Here is an 18,083-nt window from a genome sequence, read left to right on the forward strand (position 1 = left end):
CCAAAAAAAAAAAAAAAAATCCATCTCTGAGATTGTTTCTGATCAGTCGAGAAATATGTCTGTGAAGGTTCTTAGTCATCCAGGTCATCATGGTCTAAAGAGCTTGGAAAGGAAAGCGTCTACGCTTTCCTTAGGTCAGTCAAGAAACACAGACTGGAGGTCATCTATAAGTCAGACTTTTTTTACTGAATATAAAATGAAGAGAGACGTCTCCAAAGCTTCCAGGTACAACCTCCATAAACTGCACTTATATTATTTATAAGTGTCTGAAGCTACATTTGAATCGACACAGATGAATAAAGTGCTTATGAATCCAGAACCATCTGTATCAACTGTTGAGAAAACTGGTCACATGGTGGTTATATTGCCTTTTCCCAGGAATTACTTGTAGTGAATTGTTACTGAATTTGCACAACAAAAGAGAGAAACACAAATGTATAGTTATGCAATGTAAAAATTTAAAGAAGCCCAAACTCAAAATATTTAAAGCCTGCAGCTCTCTTCCTCACAAAGCCCAACAACTTCTAAAATGTCTTAATTTTCTGTTCCAAAGATTTCTTCCATCAGGCTAAACATGATTAAAATGTGTGTAATGGAACAAATACAGTGTTTGATTATAATGCAACAGATTTTAAAGCAAAGTCCTGTGGGTATTTAAACTGTAACATATTAGTAGAAACTGATAACTGCTCTTGAAAAATAGGCACCTCAGAAAATAAGATGAAAACAGACATTTTTTCAGGAGAAAAAACTAATATATGTACAATGTATGAGACAATTTACCTGATAGATTTAACATTTACAATAGCTAAGTGAGAAAAAGTATGAAACACCACAGTAAGTCCATTATTCTGAGTCAGCACAGAGGTGGATACTAGAGTCAGGCTTCACTCTAAACCCAGCATATACAGGTTCAGTGAAGGTGGTGTTGAAGGTGTGCAGGTGGATCAGTTTGTCAGAGGAGACACTGTAAAAGGACACAGTTCCTGCAGAACAGTCCACATACACTGCTACTTTCTGAGAAACAGCTGAGGGGAGAAGAGGAATAGATCTTCCAATGTAATCATGATTTCCATAGTAACGTATATCATCACGACAGTAGAGACTCCAGGATTGGTAAGTCCTTCCAAACCTGCTTTCATCCTCTTCTCCTTTCCTTCTGATTCCTCCGTAAGCTACAGCAACATGAACCTCTCCACTCCACTCAACCTCCGAGTAACAGCGACCACTCAGACTGTTGGTACACAGCAGCTGAGGCCACTTATCAAACCTATGATCATGATCAGGATACAGCTGGTCTTCTTTCACATGTGTCACCTCCTTCTTGTCGTCAGACAGTTTGAGGTTCCTGTGAGCTGTGTTTGGATCCAGCGTCAGATCACAGAAATCTAAAAGGGCCAATAAGACACAGTGCATAACCATTTAACTCTAAGAACTCATTAGCAAATTATTCATTAGAGCCAATGTGTAACAGTAAATGTGGTCCTTATATTTTGTGTCTTTATTTATGTGGTCTGTAGCTTAAACATTCAAGGATGCAGGCAGTGTGATGATGAGCGTAAATGAGAAAAAAGAAAAAATTTGTCTTAAAAAACAAAATTATCAACAATATTTATTTGAAAGGGAAGTGAATTAGAATAAATATTAACATTAAAATACAAGCATACAGGCTTTGCATTTACATTCACTTCACTTGCATTAATGTCTAAGGTGCACCATCAACACTAAACACAAACATGAAAGCGATGTTATGTAATTTATTTTCATTTTATGTGCACATTGAAATGTGTGTAAATATTTTGCTGGGCAACCAGGAGTGCCACAGTTGTTTTACATCGATTTCTACACGGTGAAAATATCTCCTGTGGTGATTCTAGATTGAAATGGTCACATTTTATTTTTCCCACACATCCCCACATTCTCTATATGATGATAGGAGAAGCTGTGATACTGTTGTGGATTTTTATGACATATATATCATACACTGGACATATACTCACATATACACTATGTAATCATATATACATGGATACTCTCTTTCTCTCTCTCTCTCTCTCTCTCTCTCTCCCTCTCTCGCTATATACGTATATATATATATATATATATATATATATATATATATATGCACCAGAGTGTTTATATAATGGAATCACTGTTATAAGCCTTTAACCTGCATGTCTAAAATCACAAGACCCACATCTTTAGATCAAATATTATTCACAAGTATATTAATGAAGTTGGTGCTACTTGTTGAATGAGCATATGTGATCAATACTGTCTGAAATGTATTGATTATGACCAATAAGTAACCTTTGATTGTATTATGGCCAATGGTAACTAGTCCAAACAAAGGGTTAAATAAACTTGGCCCCGCTGAGCTGCACCTGGAAGCCTCTCTGCTGCCAGAAAGTGATGAAGCACTCATCTCTATCCCATGAAAGTAAACAAAACTTGCCGACCTATGAGTGCACCTGGGATACTTTTGCCCATCTCCGGTTGCCAAAATTGTGAAAAACCCTTCTTTAACGGGTATAGCAGCCCACCCCTGGCAGCGAACTCTACTTAGCTGTCAGGAAGATTAATTGTTTTATCTTTGCTGTATGTTTGATATCTGTAGTTTTCCGGAGTATTGGTCATAAAACTGTCATAAAGGACCCGATAAAAATGATTGATGTTGGGAACAGTGCTCGGAGAGTTATGGAGCAGTGCCAGAAGGTTATGTAAGACAAGTGTCGGAGATTTAAGAAGAACAAAGGGCAAAATTGACAATTGACTGGGGAAAAGTATTGACAAACATGTTATATCGATAATTGGGGTTAATGTTGACATTTGTAGAGTTGAGAAAATACATATTAGGCTAATTTTTGATATTGAACAGGGAAAAAGCAAGGAATGGAAAAATACCCAACATCAGGAGGAGGGGTCCCTGACCCTACATAAAGAGGAGGGTCGAGATGTCCCGGGCTGCAGTGTATTAATAAGGTGATGGGTAAAAATAATCTTCTTTGTAGTTTAGTGTTAACACAGCCAAATTTATACATTTGCCTGTCAGTGGAAAACAGGTCATCATCACAATCAGTCAGCATCACCAGTGCATTTAAATTATGTTCTTCATCCCAGTACATTAGCTAATGCTAGTTAACACTAATGAATTACAACCTGACTCATGAAGCCAAATTTTGTTTGAAGTAGATCAATAATTTAATTAATCTAAACTCCCTCCCTCTCTGGTAACTTTTATTTTGCACCAAACATTATAAACTAATCATGAGGTTGGTGCTGTTACAGCTCGTCCTCTATCCAATTTTACTGCAGGCAAAATTATTTCTGAATAGAAAATCCTAGTTGACTGTGTGGTCTCATTTCTTCACCAGATAATTAAGAAATGGTTTAACTGGTTTTCACATTAGTTTATAGAATAAGAACCAATATGCAAAACTTTGTGATGTTTTAAGATTGGATCAAAAATGAGTTTTAGTTGTGGAATTTAATTAAAATTCATAATTAAAGATAATTAGCAGAGATGCATAAAAAATGTGACAAAATGTAGAACACAGTGCAGCATGATGTACAGCTAATAAATCAAAAACACACTTACATTTTCTTAGACCTGGTCTCATCCACTGGTCTCCTTGAGGCTCCACACTGAAATAAGCACATTATCATTTCGTGCAAAAACATGGCCTTTATATTCTCTGATTCATCTTTTCTAGAGAAATTATCTTGTGCTTTATTTGATCTCACAATAAAGTGAAAATGATCATACTTTCTCATTTACTCATTTAAGGTTTTATTTTTGTTTTTATGTATCAACTCAGTTAGAAAAATTATTTGGTCTGTATCAGGTGAAGTGTATAAAAGATGTAAAAAGCCAAAATCCTGTATAAAGAACACTCTGTATAAAACAGTGCACCCCTGTAGAATCACCTCAACAATGAGTAGTAATTGAATAACTTAAGAAGAATCATTTACAGAAGAATTGTGTTTTTCACATGACTATATCTGCACTGCATGAAATAGCAAGTGCTTATTTCATTTTTATTTGACACTAGGAAACTCAAAATCCTGTTTCAAAGCTTACAGTGGATCAGCATTTATTAGCATAAAGGTACACAGTAAGCTCCAGACTGAGAAGACAATCTGACCCAAAACACTGGCAAGGTATAACAATAAATGTGGTAAGGAGGGAGCAATGAAACAAAAGTGTAATATGATGTCATGATGGATTTTTTGGAGTTTGGAGTTTTGGGATGTTTGGGTTTTTTCTGGTTTTGTACTTTTGATTATTCTTGGTTTCATGATTATATATTCTGTATTGGTTTCTTACTTTCTTGTAGCAGCATTTCTTGGTTTCAGTCTGGTTTATTTTCTGCCTCCCTGTGTTTCTGTCACTACAATGTGTTTGTTCATTCTTATAATCACATAGGTTTTAAGCTATTTGAGTCTGAGTCAGCTTCTGTCTTTGTCATTGTTGTTCCAGCATTGGTGGGAAATACCCTCAAAGTCTGGTTGGCTTCCAAGGTTTCTGGGAGTGTGTGACATCCAGCTTGTCCTACACAACATCAAACAAAGCTAGAAGCTGGTGAAGAATTAACTTTTATTTCCAATTTTTTCAAAAATAAATATTTAAAAACATTTATTAATTTTTGTGGGCTAATTCTGACCAGTCACAACAAATCTGAGCAAACATGTCATTCTGTGCAACCTCTACACCATTAAATAAACTTTCCTTAACTTTATTTACCACCTGTACTACTGTGGATGACAGATATTTTGAAATGGCCACGAACTTTTACTCAGTCTGAGTCTGTGGTTTTGGTTCCACTGAACCTGCACATCTTTCTCCTGTTGTTTATGAGATGTTTCCACCAGAAGTGTCAGTGGGAATAACAGAGCAGGAGGCATCAGAGCAGCATGAGCATCATGGAAAGTCTTTATAGTTCATTCATCATCATGCAAATATGCTGAGGATCAGTGATGGGAATAACAGCTTTACTAACGGTGTTACTTTTTCAGTAACAAGTAATCTAACTAATTCCTATTTCTATCATTGCAACGCCGTTACAGTTACTAACAAGAAAATGCAGCGTGTTTGGAGTGTGCAGTTAGTGTGTTGTCTTGCATAGTTAGTTTGTAGTGTAGGTGATAGTTTTGTATTGTGTGTCAGAACAATGAGGCGACTGCTGAATGTCACAGGTGCTGCCAAAAAGCCACCAAAGGCAGATTACAATGTAAACAATTTCTATTTGCATTTAAAGTTATGAGATATGATTCATTAAACATGTTTGTGGTTATTACAATAAAAAATATACGTTTTTTCTACTCTCCTGATTTTATGTTTTTTGTGTGATTTTAGATTAATTGTGTTAATACAATATGCCAAAATAAAAAAATAAAAATATAGTAAATTCAGACATGTGAGGTTGTGCTGAAAAGAATGATACCAAACAAGGCAAGACAAACAGTTTTTAAAGGTGAAATGTGGAGGGAAAATCAAAAGTAGTCAAAAATGGCCAGTTACACCCTGGACCCCAGAGGGTTAAACATTTTTTTAAGTAACACAATAGTTACCTTTCCTAGTAATTAGTTACTTTTCTAATATTGTAACTCAGTTACTAACTTGTGGAAGTAACTAGGAACTATAACTAATTACTTTTTCAAAGCCCAACACTGCTGAGGATATTGTGTGTTCAAAGTCAGCTATCCAGTTGTGTGGTGACTTCACTTAGAGAACACTGTGTCGAGCTTGTCTCCTGCTTCTACAATCTAACACAGATATCTTTGTATTTATTTTAACCATGACTTCAATTCCTTCTGAGTATACTGTGACAGTATGGTTGTAAATATACACTGATTTTTTTGTTTATTTAAATTGGCAAAAAGAGTCGAATGTCACCCTGTCAAAGTTAATTGCCTGTCCAGTTCATTCAGACTGCTGCCGACACTGTCATGGACCTGGGGCTTCGATCCAACGTTTGTGTTTGGACTCTAAGTTCTGACTGATTTTTATTATTCTCTGATTTTTATAATTGAGAGTTTTGATGGTAGGTGTGTTTGATTTAGTGCTCCTGGGTTTCTTCATTACTTATTATGAAATTGTGCTTTTTCTGCTTTTCGTGTTCCTGGTTATAGTAATTGCTCATTTTGATTCCTGGAGTTTCAGATTGTTCCCAGCTGTCTCCATGTTTATCTACCTTTCTGTCTCTGTCAAGTTCATGTGTCTCTGTCACAGTCTCGGTATCCTGTTATTTCCTGTTTTATTTTGACAGTTCCTCGTCTCGTGTGTGTCACGTTCAGTTTTGCTTCCCCAGTCTCATGAATTAATTTCTGTTCAGCTGCGTTTCCCGGGTGTGCCCACTCGGCCCTAATATCCATCTCACTCTGCTCTGTGTTGCCCCCTTCCTCGTGGTTCATGTAATCTCTGTTAGCCTGCTTGGTATCAGTTAATGTTGTTCGTGATATTGTTTTTGTTTGGTTGCTTTGGTTATTTCCAACCTAATTAGCAGTGTTGGGTAAGTTACTTTAAATTAGTAACTTAGTTACATTACTAGTTACTTCTATCAAAAGTAACTCAGTTACTTCAAGTTACTCGTTACTTTCAAAGTAACTAGTTACTAGGGAAAGTAACTTTGGTTTTACTCAGAATTCTCTTGTTAATGTGTTGCTTCTGTAACTGGATACCCAGCAAGATTGCCAGTCTTCTAGCTTGCTTACTTGCCACAAGTGCATTGTGCCACCTACCAACAGAAAGGAAAAAATAATGTGCACATTTCCACGAGAGAAATCCCACGCCTGGACCATCGTTGACCGCTGCCATGATTCTAGCCTGCTTTTTACATCAAACACAAAAACTGCAGTCGTGGTGCTTTTGATTGTACTCAGAACTCAGAAATTCTGCCTTCTGAATAGGAAGATGTAGGTAACACCAGACTGCAGATGAGCTGCACACAGAGCTGGACTGGGACAAAAAATCGTCCCGGGCATTTTGACTAGAGACCGGCCCACCATTATAGGAAAAATCATAAAGCCTTTGAATGAAAATAAACACTGTTGTGACAGTGATGTACACTGTTCTGATGGTATATATGTATCAATCTATCAATCGTTTGTTGTAAGACTCAGATAATTATTTTTTTAAAAGCGAGACATTTTAAATGAGAATAAGAAAGAAAAGTATTTCTTTGTGCCCCCCTTTCCCTGTTAATGCCCTACCTGGCCCCCTGGCAACACTTTGCTAGACCCGCCCCTGCACAGTTACCAGCTGTCAGCTACTCAGAAAAGGATCCTGGTGTTATTTGTCTCTCAGAAACAGTTCATAACTTCCCTTCAACTCATTCATGTCACCTAAAAGGTAAACCTGTTTCTCCATCACCTGTTCAGCTCTGATGATTCAGTAAGGACATCTCCTGGTTTCATCTGCATGTTTCCCTCTCACCAGATAACCAAACTGATATCATGACCAGCAGCTTTTACAGCTGTGGCTCCAACAAACATCAGCTGATACTAGAAATTAATATTAAATAAATTCTAACAACAGCTGATCAAGCTTAAACGTGCTGCTGTTGTTTAACGGGACATCCGCTGGTTTCCTCTTTCTGGCGTAAAGTGGGCGATAAATAAACAAGAGAGAAAAGCCGATCAGCTGATCAGTGATCAGTTTCATGATTGAAGTAGAAACAGGAGAGGGAGGGGGGAGGATGAGAGAAGAAGAGGCAGCTGTGCAGCGTAAACACAGAATAACTCCAGCTTTGTGTCTTTTTCATTGTAGCTGAATTACGGGACAAACTGTGTTCCTTCTCAGCCCAATACAAAACGCATAATATTTTCTCTGAATACGAGACGATTCTAATAATTAACCGTATGAACAAAATAAAGTTCAACATCAGTAACATAGCACCCACACAGCTGTATAGAAACTCCGTCATGCTAGCTAGCACCCAGCACGAGTTATTGTAACTGACTGTAAAATGTCAGCATACCGAAAATAAACTCCACCTAAACTTGGTTTATATCTGACTCCGATAGACTGCAGGTCATAACTTCTTGCCTGAAGTTCAGTTCACCTGACACTCGGACCGGCGGCCGCTTCGGGTCTCTCCTCTTGCCTCCACTTTCTCTCATCCACCTGCTGGCCTCCACCACTTGCTAATGTTACTGGATCTGTGGAAGCTCCGCGATAGCCACCACACGAAGTAACGAGTAACGAGCCTATCTAAATCCCAGTAACGAGTAACGCGTTCCTGGTTTTGGCATAATAACTAGTTACCGTGCTCGTTACCACAATAATAACGTACTTACTGTAACGCGTTACTTAATAACGCGTTAGTCCCAACACTGCTCCTAACTAACCATCCTCTGAGACTGATTTAAGACTTATGTTATTACCGAGCGGCAGCACGTCAAAGTTTTTTCCAATCTGCTGATGTTTTTCGCCTTTTTGCTGGCTCCATTATGTGCCTCCAATGTTGGTGCACGCTTGTGACGATCCCCAGAATCACCTCAGATCTAGTTCACGCAAAAAACTAAGTCCTGTGTCTTTTCAACAGCTCAAATCACATAATGAGGCAGTGACATCATTTCAAAGAAACAAATCCTCATTTGTCTTTGGTCTATGGGCCTCTTTGGGCCTCAACACAGGCTTCATTTGGACACGCCCCCTGTGCACAACACAGCAGATAAATTTCATCATTACATTAACTGCAGCTAATTGCATATTACTGTGACATATGTAGTTTGTACCTGTAAATCCAGGTAGTTGTGGTGTTGCTTGTGTTGGATGCACATTTGCTGTAACTGGCTTGGAACCAGCTGTAAAAATGCATCATGTTGACTTTGCTGTTAACTGGTCTCATCATTAGGAGGCGCTGTTTGTATTTGTTCTGTGAAAGCTGTAACAGTGACAGACTTGGTTAAATTAAGGTGTATAAGTCATTTAGATTCTTGCAATTACACAGTGGTTTATTTGGCTTCATGAACACATGATCAGATTATAGAGCTCATATGGAATCATGACACAAACATGGTTTTACCTGCTTTTAGTTACAGGCTTTGTAATTCAAGCTGAGGATACAATGGTGTGATACAAAGATTTACAGCACACGAAGCAGAAACATTCAAACCATCACCATATCTGAACTAAATCAAAACAAATATCCTGCTACAGTTTAATAATGAACCAAACCAGCAACAAAGAGGAAGAAACCAAGATGTTCCTGACTCTGGTAAAGGAGAGGAAATGAAACACAGACTGCTCTCTGCACATGTCTAACCTGCAGGTAATAATCTGTTGGTCATTTTTCTCCCATTTCAAACCCAGAGACTGTAAACACTGAGCAGAAACACAGAGTTCACCCCAGAAAATCTACATGTGCAGCTAAGAAGTGACTTTAGTTTTAAACTTTAGTGTTTTATACAAATAAAATTAAATGTCTCATTTTCCCTCTGACTGACCCACTCGTGCTGCCCTCCTGTGGTCATAGCTGCAGACATGTCACAGTCTTCAGTCTTTCCCCCTGAAGCCCACCTCTCATAGCACAGTAGGTTGTCATTGACCCAGAACCAAAAACCCAGAGTGCAGGAGTAGCGCAGTCCCAGCCACACGAAAGGAGTCGAGGCGTTTTTGGCTCTTTCCTGGACCCATCGCTGCTCCTCAGGGTTGCTGATTGAAACCAGGTTATGGTGTTTCTGTCTGCAGTAATTCAAGGCTTCCTCCCAGGTTTTATTTTCCCTGATCAGAATCAGTTTATCTGCCATAAAAATCAAGGAAAACATTAAATCAGTTAAATCTGGAGTAAAAATATCGTGATGTTTGGTCCAGTTTCACTGGAAGAACAAAAGAAAACATTTCAGTGATTTTTCAGACGAATCAGCCGCTCCAAAGAGAAATCACTGTTCCAACTGTCAGCTAAACATCTTCACCTCTGACACAAGTTCAACATACATGCATAAATAAATCCTCTCAGTGATTCCAGCTGTTCATCTATTGGACAAACAGCTGAGATAAATCTGTTTAAACTCACCATCATAGCAGAAGAAAGGCTTTCTTTGGTCACATCCAGCAGAGCTCCATCTTCCTGATCTCTCTAACAGAGTCGTAGCACATGTCCTGTTGTTTAGTCCATCATTAAATGAGTCCATGTCCCAGTATCTGAAAGAGAAGTTACTCCCATCTGACCACCTCCAGCTGTCTCTGAACAGGCCGATCCACAAGGCTTCAGACTTCTGCAGATTCTTAAACTCTTCACTGTATATCTGATCGAGTCCACTGGCCAGGTCGGTGTGATGCTGTCTGCAGTAGCTCTGAGCCTGAGTCCAGGTCACAGACGTCTCATTCAAATGAAAGGTTTTATTGCCTTTCATCGTTTCTGTCGAGTCAACAGAAAAACACAAAAACATCTTTATCAACTAATTCGTCTCATTCTTAAAACTCTTTTTCAGAGACATATGATATAACACAGATTATAAACTAGATTATAACATTTTTAATAAATATTGTATTATTATATTACTGTCCACAAATTCTCACCGTTATAGCAGATGAACGGATATGTGTGAGTATATGGAACATCTACACACTTCTCTGATTTCATCACACAGTTCTCAGGGTATTCAGAATCATTTGGCTCTCCATCTCCCCAACAGCTCTTATTTTCAGTGTATTCCTCCCCTGGCAGAGACCAGTGCCACGTCCTGTTGTCTCTTCCTGGCTCGCTGTACAGTCCAATCCAGGCTTCTGTTTGATTCTGTGCAGAGTCTTGAAGTCTTCTCATGTCTGTCAGGTCAAACACTTTGGCCAGGTCTGTGTAGTTCTCTCTGCAGTATGCCCGTGCTTCATCCCAGCTCATCTCTTCTTTAATAAAGTGATACTCATACAGCTGACATGTGATGAAGACACACTGACCTAAAACAGAAGAAATACTGTTGAATATCTGCTGATATCAACTGATATAAACTGATATCATGACCAGCAGCTTTACAGCTGTGGCTCCAGCAAACATCAGCTGATACTAGAAATTAATATTAAATCGATTCTAACAACAGCTGATCAAACCTGCTGCTGTTGTTTATCCACTGGTTTCTTCTTTCTGGCGCAAAGTGGGCGATAAGCAAGAGAGAAAAGCTGATCAGCTGATCATTGATCAGTTTCATAGCGACAGGAGAGGGAGGGGGAGAGAAAATGAGGCAGGCGCTCCATATATCGGTTGTTAAGCTTAACGCGGGAATGCTTTACAAACATTCAGAGATGAACTTACACACTTGCTTTACTTCTCTGGGATAGTTTTCTCTGAGATGAAATGCTGGTTTGGAAGCACGTAGCGAGGCTCCAAATGCTCAACCAGACCACCGACAGGTCTCGTACACCACAGCCACTCTGTCACGTGACGCATACTGCCCCGACGTCCTTAGGTTATAAGCTGAGTTATCCCATGTTGCAAGTTTTGTGAGGTGCTTTTAGAATAGAATAGAATTCAACTTTATTGTCATTGCACATGTCACAAGTACAAGGCAACAAAATGCAGTTTGCAACCATCCAGAAGTGCTTTAGCCATGATATAGATATATTACAAAATATATATTAGCAGTAATATAGATATATAGAAATATTACAGAAATGGGTCTGTTATAGGTATGAGGGTACAAAATATGGGTCTATTGTGGGTATGTTACAATGTACACGGTATGAAGGTATGTTATGAATATGCTATAACTATAAGTATGTACAGGCTATGAAAAGGATATAAATAAGAAAACCATACAGAAATATGAAATATGCAAGTTATAAACAGTTGTAAACTGTTTTAGAATTGTAATTATCTTATTTTACAGAATAATTGTCTATACAGCATTTACAGTAGTGCAGTTAAGATAAGTGAAATATGTGGATAATTTCTACAGAGGCTATATAAAGTGCTAGTGGTTGTGAGTGGTGGTTCAGTCCATTCTATTATTGTGTGTATGAGGGTACGGTTGTCCATTGTTTTGTTTTTTTCTATTGTGTGTGTGTAGGTGGTTGTGGGTGTGTGTATGTTCAGTCCACAAGTTTAATGTGAGTCAGATGTCAGGAGGCAGAGTTCAGGAGTCTGACAGCTGTAGGGAAAAAGCTGTTCCGGTACCTGGTGGTCTTAGTCCGGAGGCTCCTGTAGCGCCTTCCAGAGGGCAGGAGGGTGAAGAGTCCATGTGATGGGTGACTGGGGTCTTTGATGATTTTCTCTTGGAAGGTTGGCCACCTAGCTTTAGCATCAGGGGGATATACACTGCAATGAGTATGATAGAAGTGAGTTCTCTGGGGAGATAATAATTTGTGATAGTTACTATATCAGATTACATTTTCCATTTCCAGTAATCCAGTAATTTAGGTCAGGATCGGACAGTACTGATACGTAATATCGGGTCTAACTCTAATCAGTTTATGACCATTAATATGCAAATTGACAAACTATGGTCTTTAAGAACTGAAGGATACTTTTAGCACTGTAAACATGATAAAAGAAGAACTGAGAACCTCAGAGCTACAAACTATACAGAAACTAAACAATCTCATAAGAACTCATAAGTACAAGAAACCCAGACATAAACCACTCAGAGAATCTAACCCAACTTTGAATATCATTTACTGACAGTCCAAAGCAGAAACCCGGCTCACTGACCCAGGACTGTGACAGCAGGTCTTTGTGGTTTGTCTTCCAGCTTTTCAGAGCTACAGACTGAAGTTTCTGTCCGTTCTTCTTTGCAGAATCTTTGCAGTTCAGCCAGATCAGATGGAGAGCATTGGTCTTGCCATAAATTTTCAGCAGTATTATAATCTGGACTTTGTTCTAACACATGAATATACTCTGATCTGAAACCACTCCATTGTAATTCTAGCTCTATGTTTAGGGTCATTTATCTGTTGGAAGGTGAACCTCCACCCCAGCATCTAACTGTCATGGTCATTGTGAGTTGCTAGGTTTTTCCACTGGTGTCAGGTTTGTTCTCTATCCACCCTTTTGGCTGTGGAGTTGCCAGCTTCTCACCTGGGGCTCATCTACAATCATTAGCAAGAGAGCTTCTTAAACCGGTGCTGCCTGCTACTCTTGACCAGCTCGTTCTGCTGTTCACACCTAAGCTTCTCATAACCACAGACTGAACTCACCTACTGCCGTGATCTCATTCTTCTGCTGTGGTTCTTCCATCTTACCTCCTTGCCTGCCTGCCCTGACAATTCTGGACATGCTGGTAACATTCCCGCGGACAACCTCCCCAGGGCCGTCCGACCTGGACCTCCAAGTAAGAAAACACCATCTCCGACATACTCACCTTAGCCTTCTGATCCTTACCTGTCCAGTAACCTCTTCTCCCTCTGTTGCAGAATTCCCTGTTCCATTGTTCACTTCCTGAGACTCCCACGAGATCCATCTCTCAATGGCAACTGCCTTTCATTCTGGTTTCTGCTCTCCACTGCAAAACCACAATCCCTATGTTGATGTACGGGAGGGGGGTTGTAAAATAATGTCTTGTAAATAGTTTATCTGCATGCTGCATTTTGGTACACTCTTTGTGTGAGCCATGGGTTCATGAAGGTTCATGACACTAATAGGTTTGTTTTAAGGATATTTAGCTCCATCCATCATCCCTGCCGAGGAAATCCTGGCACCACCATGCCTCACTGTGGGGATGATGTGTTCACGTTCCTATGGAATATTAGGTTTTTCAACTACTCTTAGTGTTTATTTCCAAACACTCCATCCTGCACAAAGTGCTTAACAGTGTAGATGCCACTAAAATAAATAAATTTCACAACAATGATGCCATAAAATATAGAAAAACAGAAATAAAATCAACAACAACAACTAAGGCTGTTAAAACCAAAACATTTTAGTCAATGTGTGTTAAAAGTCATAAAAATGTGTCTTTAGTAATGATTTAAAATGTTCCAGCGTTTGTGCAGATCTAATATTTAGAGGCAGACTATTCCAGAGTCTGGGACCTGGAGCGGATTCAGAGCGGATTCAGAGCGGACCTGCCACAGAGCCATCTCTGTGGCAGGTCCGCTCTGTCACCACGAGATTTAAGTTTAGACTGTGGAATAGTTAAGGTTAGTTTTAAACTGCACGTCGTGGTTTTTTCTGAAGCATAAATAAATAGGAGCTCAACAGGTCAGCTGGGGCTCGGCTGTTGAGTGATTTAAAAACAAAAAGTAAAATTTTAGATTGGATCCTGTAAGGAGCAGGAAGCCATGTAGAAAGGCCCAAACTGGGTTAATATGCTCAGACAGCAGACGAGCAGCTGCATGTTGGTCCAACGGGTGACAATAAATAGAAGCCTGGTCTAAACCAAAGCAAGTTTAGTTTGGTCTGAGAAGACCGCCTTATGCAGAGCGAAGGGGGCTGAATGCAAATGCATCACACACATTTTAAATATTTAATGGTAAAAACTTTTGAACACCATGGATAATTTTCCTTCCACTTCACAATCCTGGGATACTTAGTGATGGTTTATCACACAAAATCCCCCATAACACATTCAAGGTTGCCGTGGTAACATGATAAGCATGGAAAAGTAAATGGGATAAATTGTTGCTGCTGTCCCTTAAAATAGTATTTTAAACTGTCTGGACTTCCGTAAAGCTCAGCACTGCATGTTTAAAAGCATTTGTAATCCTTTATTTAGGATTTTTGTGATGCTACCGCAGAATTGTCATTTCATACGCCGGCCATGTCTGTCCTGTCTATAAGAACTGAAAATAAAATAAAATAAATAATAACATCAAAGGTCGATCAAATGGACCAGTATGGCAAGGCTGTGATGATCCACTTGGTAAAGTAAATGTGTTGACTATCTTTGTTGGCCTTCAGACAACAATTCTGATGGTTAAAGAATCAAACGAGTCAGGCAAAGAAAAACAAAGAAAATTGTCATTTTATCCCATCTGTTTAGCTCACAAACAGTATTTTAAAACATTTCTGTATCAAATGTGATGTTTCGAACATCGCCCACATAAGTGATTGTTTTATCATCATTTAATTCAGTTTGTGCGCAATGCTTAGTTCATTTTCCTTAACAGCCAAAATCCTTTAAAAAAGCCCTAAAGAAGGAAGAAAAACTGTTATGCACTCTACACATCACCCTGCTGTTCCCACAAATGCCAAATAATGTGAAGGCTTTTAAACTGTATTGATATGCAGCAGTTTCTAACAATGACCACTGCCAGAGACATCTGATGATTTGTATATTTGATTTTTCGTACACTTCAGACCACTTCACTGTCTCACCGTGTGAATCAGTGAGACTTTTTATACTCAGTGTCCGAGTCAGTCAAAGTGTTCCTGTTTGCACCGCAAAAAGTTACCATTTAATGTAAACAAAGTTTATGTAACATTAAAAAAGACTTGACCTTTGCATTTATGTAATGAATGGAAGGTGAGCGTGAGAAGTCTGAGTCATGCAGATTTGACTGTTCCTGCTTTCAGCACCTGGATAATTTGTTTGTAATGCAAAATAAACCAATAGCATCTCTGTGCTGCTTTGAGGAAACAAACATTAGATATGATCAGCTTCTGTTCCAGCAGAGAGGACCACGCACTGAAAGCCAGCTCATTTTAATGGTTGGTTTTTCTTACTTTAATGACTACATCAGAGCACAAACATGTTTCACAGCAGCCTGAAATAAGTAAACAGGAAAAAGTTTACTTATTTCTCATTTTTATAACTGAACTTCCGCGTTATTTAAATACAGACAGTTGATTTAAGAAATTAATAACATGTAGCTGATATTTCATATCATAGCTACTGTGAAATAGGTCTGATCTGAAAACACTCATTGAGTTAACAGTTACTATCATAGTCCGTTTGAGCTTCTGGTAGTTTTCTTGTGTCTGCCCCTGGGCGGAGCTGTCATCTCCTCACCTGGAGTTAATCTACTGAGCATATTTAACCCTTTAAGACCTACCATAGAACCAAGTCCGCCAGAGCTTATCTTTATATTTCTACATGCTGTAGTGCCATTTTGGGGAGTATTTCAAGTTGCTACACAACCATTATTTCCCAAATTTTAATAATATGTATGCATTAAGTCCATAGTAACCACATAAACTGCAAAAAAAAGTGCAATAAAATATTTAAAAAATTGAAATTGTTTTTTGTTGTTTTATTTACATATATTTCTAATTAGAGAAAATTCAGAAGGTTATCGATACTTCAAAAAACTGTAAATGCAAAAAGTTGCACAAAATAGTTTCCAACCACAGGAAATTGAGCCTGTTGGCCAACAGATGGAGATCTTTGATTTTAATGAGCTGCTTCTTCCCCTCATCATTGCAGAGGCACTCTTTCAGCCATGCGTAGCCCTGCACGCACACACGTATTGATCAGCAGGGTAACAGATGGCCTCATTGTGCTGCTCCGAGCTCAGATTGATGGTGTTTGTGCTGCTTGTACCTTCATGCGGCTCTGGAGCTCTCAGGGACACCCTTGGTTTTTTTGCCCATCAGTAGGTCACAAGCTAAGGGGACCAGGTCATGGCTTCGTCACCTGACAGATACACAGACCTCATGTTGTCCCCAAGTTTTAAAACTTGAACTAAATCTTTAGTCCTACTTGGAACTGTTCGTGGTAAATAAACCAAGCTAAGTGAGATGGTCGTTGAAACTGCTGGCCCAGATGGTCTCACCCACCGCACCCCCACCATTCTCATGGTCTACATGGTAAAAGGAATGATGGGACAAGCACAATCACAGCGATATCGGCTGCAACTGAGGTGGATGGCAGCTGGGGTCATTGCCAGTTGCAGTGGAGGACAGACTGTGCAGACCCAGATCACAGTCTGCTGGGTCATCCTCTAAAGCTGGTGGTGGAACCTACGTAGGTGAGCAGTGATGAGCTTGATCCAGGACCCAGGTATTGTCCAGGGGCTCGCAGCAGCGATAATGCTTTAGCTGGTCATCTTTCACTTTAGACCTTGGGTTCATCTGGATCCAATAAACTAGGTCATCCAATTGTCCCAGGACAGAGAATGGTCCTTCATACAGTGGGAGGAACTTTTTGACCTTGTTCCTTTAATGAGATAACACACATTATCTCCAATCTTGTACTGTGTCTGGAAACAGTTATTGTCGTATTGTCTCTTTGCACAAGTGAATGACTCCCACAGGGCTTCCCTGGTGATGAGGTGGGCTAGCTCCAGCCACTCACGCATCTGCTACACATACTCTGGAGCTGAGGGTTGGTTGTCTGGATCGTGGGGTGAACCTGCGACCGCTGGCTTGCTCAATTCTAAGCCAAACATCATGAAGTTTGAGGTGAAGCCTGTATTAATGTGCTTGGTCGCCCTGTAGGCCATAACAACATACAGGATCATCAGGTCCCAGTCCCCATGGCACAATGTGGAGGCCATTATGTTTTGGAGCATTGCTGGCCATCTGTAAGGAAGAGGACTCCCTTGTTTATGTATTTATTTATTCAAATTGATGTATTATATACTGTGGTGGAAGGTTGGGATTTAAAAACATACCTGTTAGTGGGAAAATGGTTTAGTCTGTGACAGCTGAAAGGTATTTAACACTGCCAGGTGTCATTAGAGATTATTGTTGTGCAGTGAAGAAGCTCGACATGTGAATTGTTTGTGAGAAGAGCTGCATGAAAAATAAATACTTGTTGTTCCACTGCATTCGTTTCGGTCTTCCTCACTGTAAATCCAGTTGCTAAGGGCCGCCCTGTCACAACATCCGGTTGGGGTTTCAATTCAATTCGATTCGATTCAACTTTATTTATATAGCAGCAAATCACTACAACAGTTGCCTCACGGCGCTTTATATTGTAAGATAGACCCTGCAATAATAGATACAGAGTAAAACCCAACAATCATATGACCCCCTATGAGCAAGCACTTTGGCGACAGTGGGAAGGAAAAAGTCCCTTTTAACAGGAAGAAACCTCCAGCAGAACCAGGCTCAGGGAGGTCCAAGGTGTGGACTGCAGCTGTAAAAGCCTTTTGTTCTGTGAATGTGTTTAAAAGGGACCTGAACTGTTCATTATGAGAGACAACTGTCAGTGCCGCCTGACTGACGTCTCTCCTCATGGGAAATACAGTGTTGGGTTTTAACTGC

General features: G+C 39.5%; 1 protein-coding gene across 1 annotated transcript in view; it reads right to left on the minus strand.

Moving 5' to 3' along the window:
* Positions 1 to 374: 374 nt before the first annotated feature.
* Positions 375 to 18,083, minus strand: part of LOC102080650 (protein NLRC3-like) — a 56,550-nt gene continuing 38,841 nt past the window's right edge. The window contains exon 11 of the mRNA XM_025904199.1: positions 375 to 1,388. Coding sequence (XP_025759984.1) covers positions 847 to 1,388 — 542 coding nt within the window. The 3' untranslated portion in view covers positions 375 to 846. The remainder of the gene's footprint in view (positions 1,389 to 18,083) is intronic.

This window comes from Oreochromis niloticus, linkage group LG3, assembly GCF_001858045.2.
Source record: "Oreochromis niloticus isolate F11D_XX linkage group LG3, O_niloticus_UMD_NMBU, whole genome shotgun sequence".
Lineage (NCBI taxonomy): Eukaryota > Metazoa > Chordata > Actinopteri > Cichliformes > Cichlidae > Oreochromis > Oreochromis niloticus.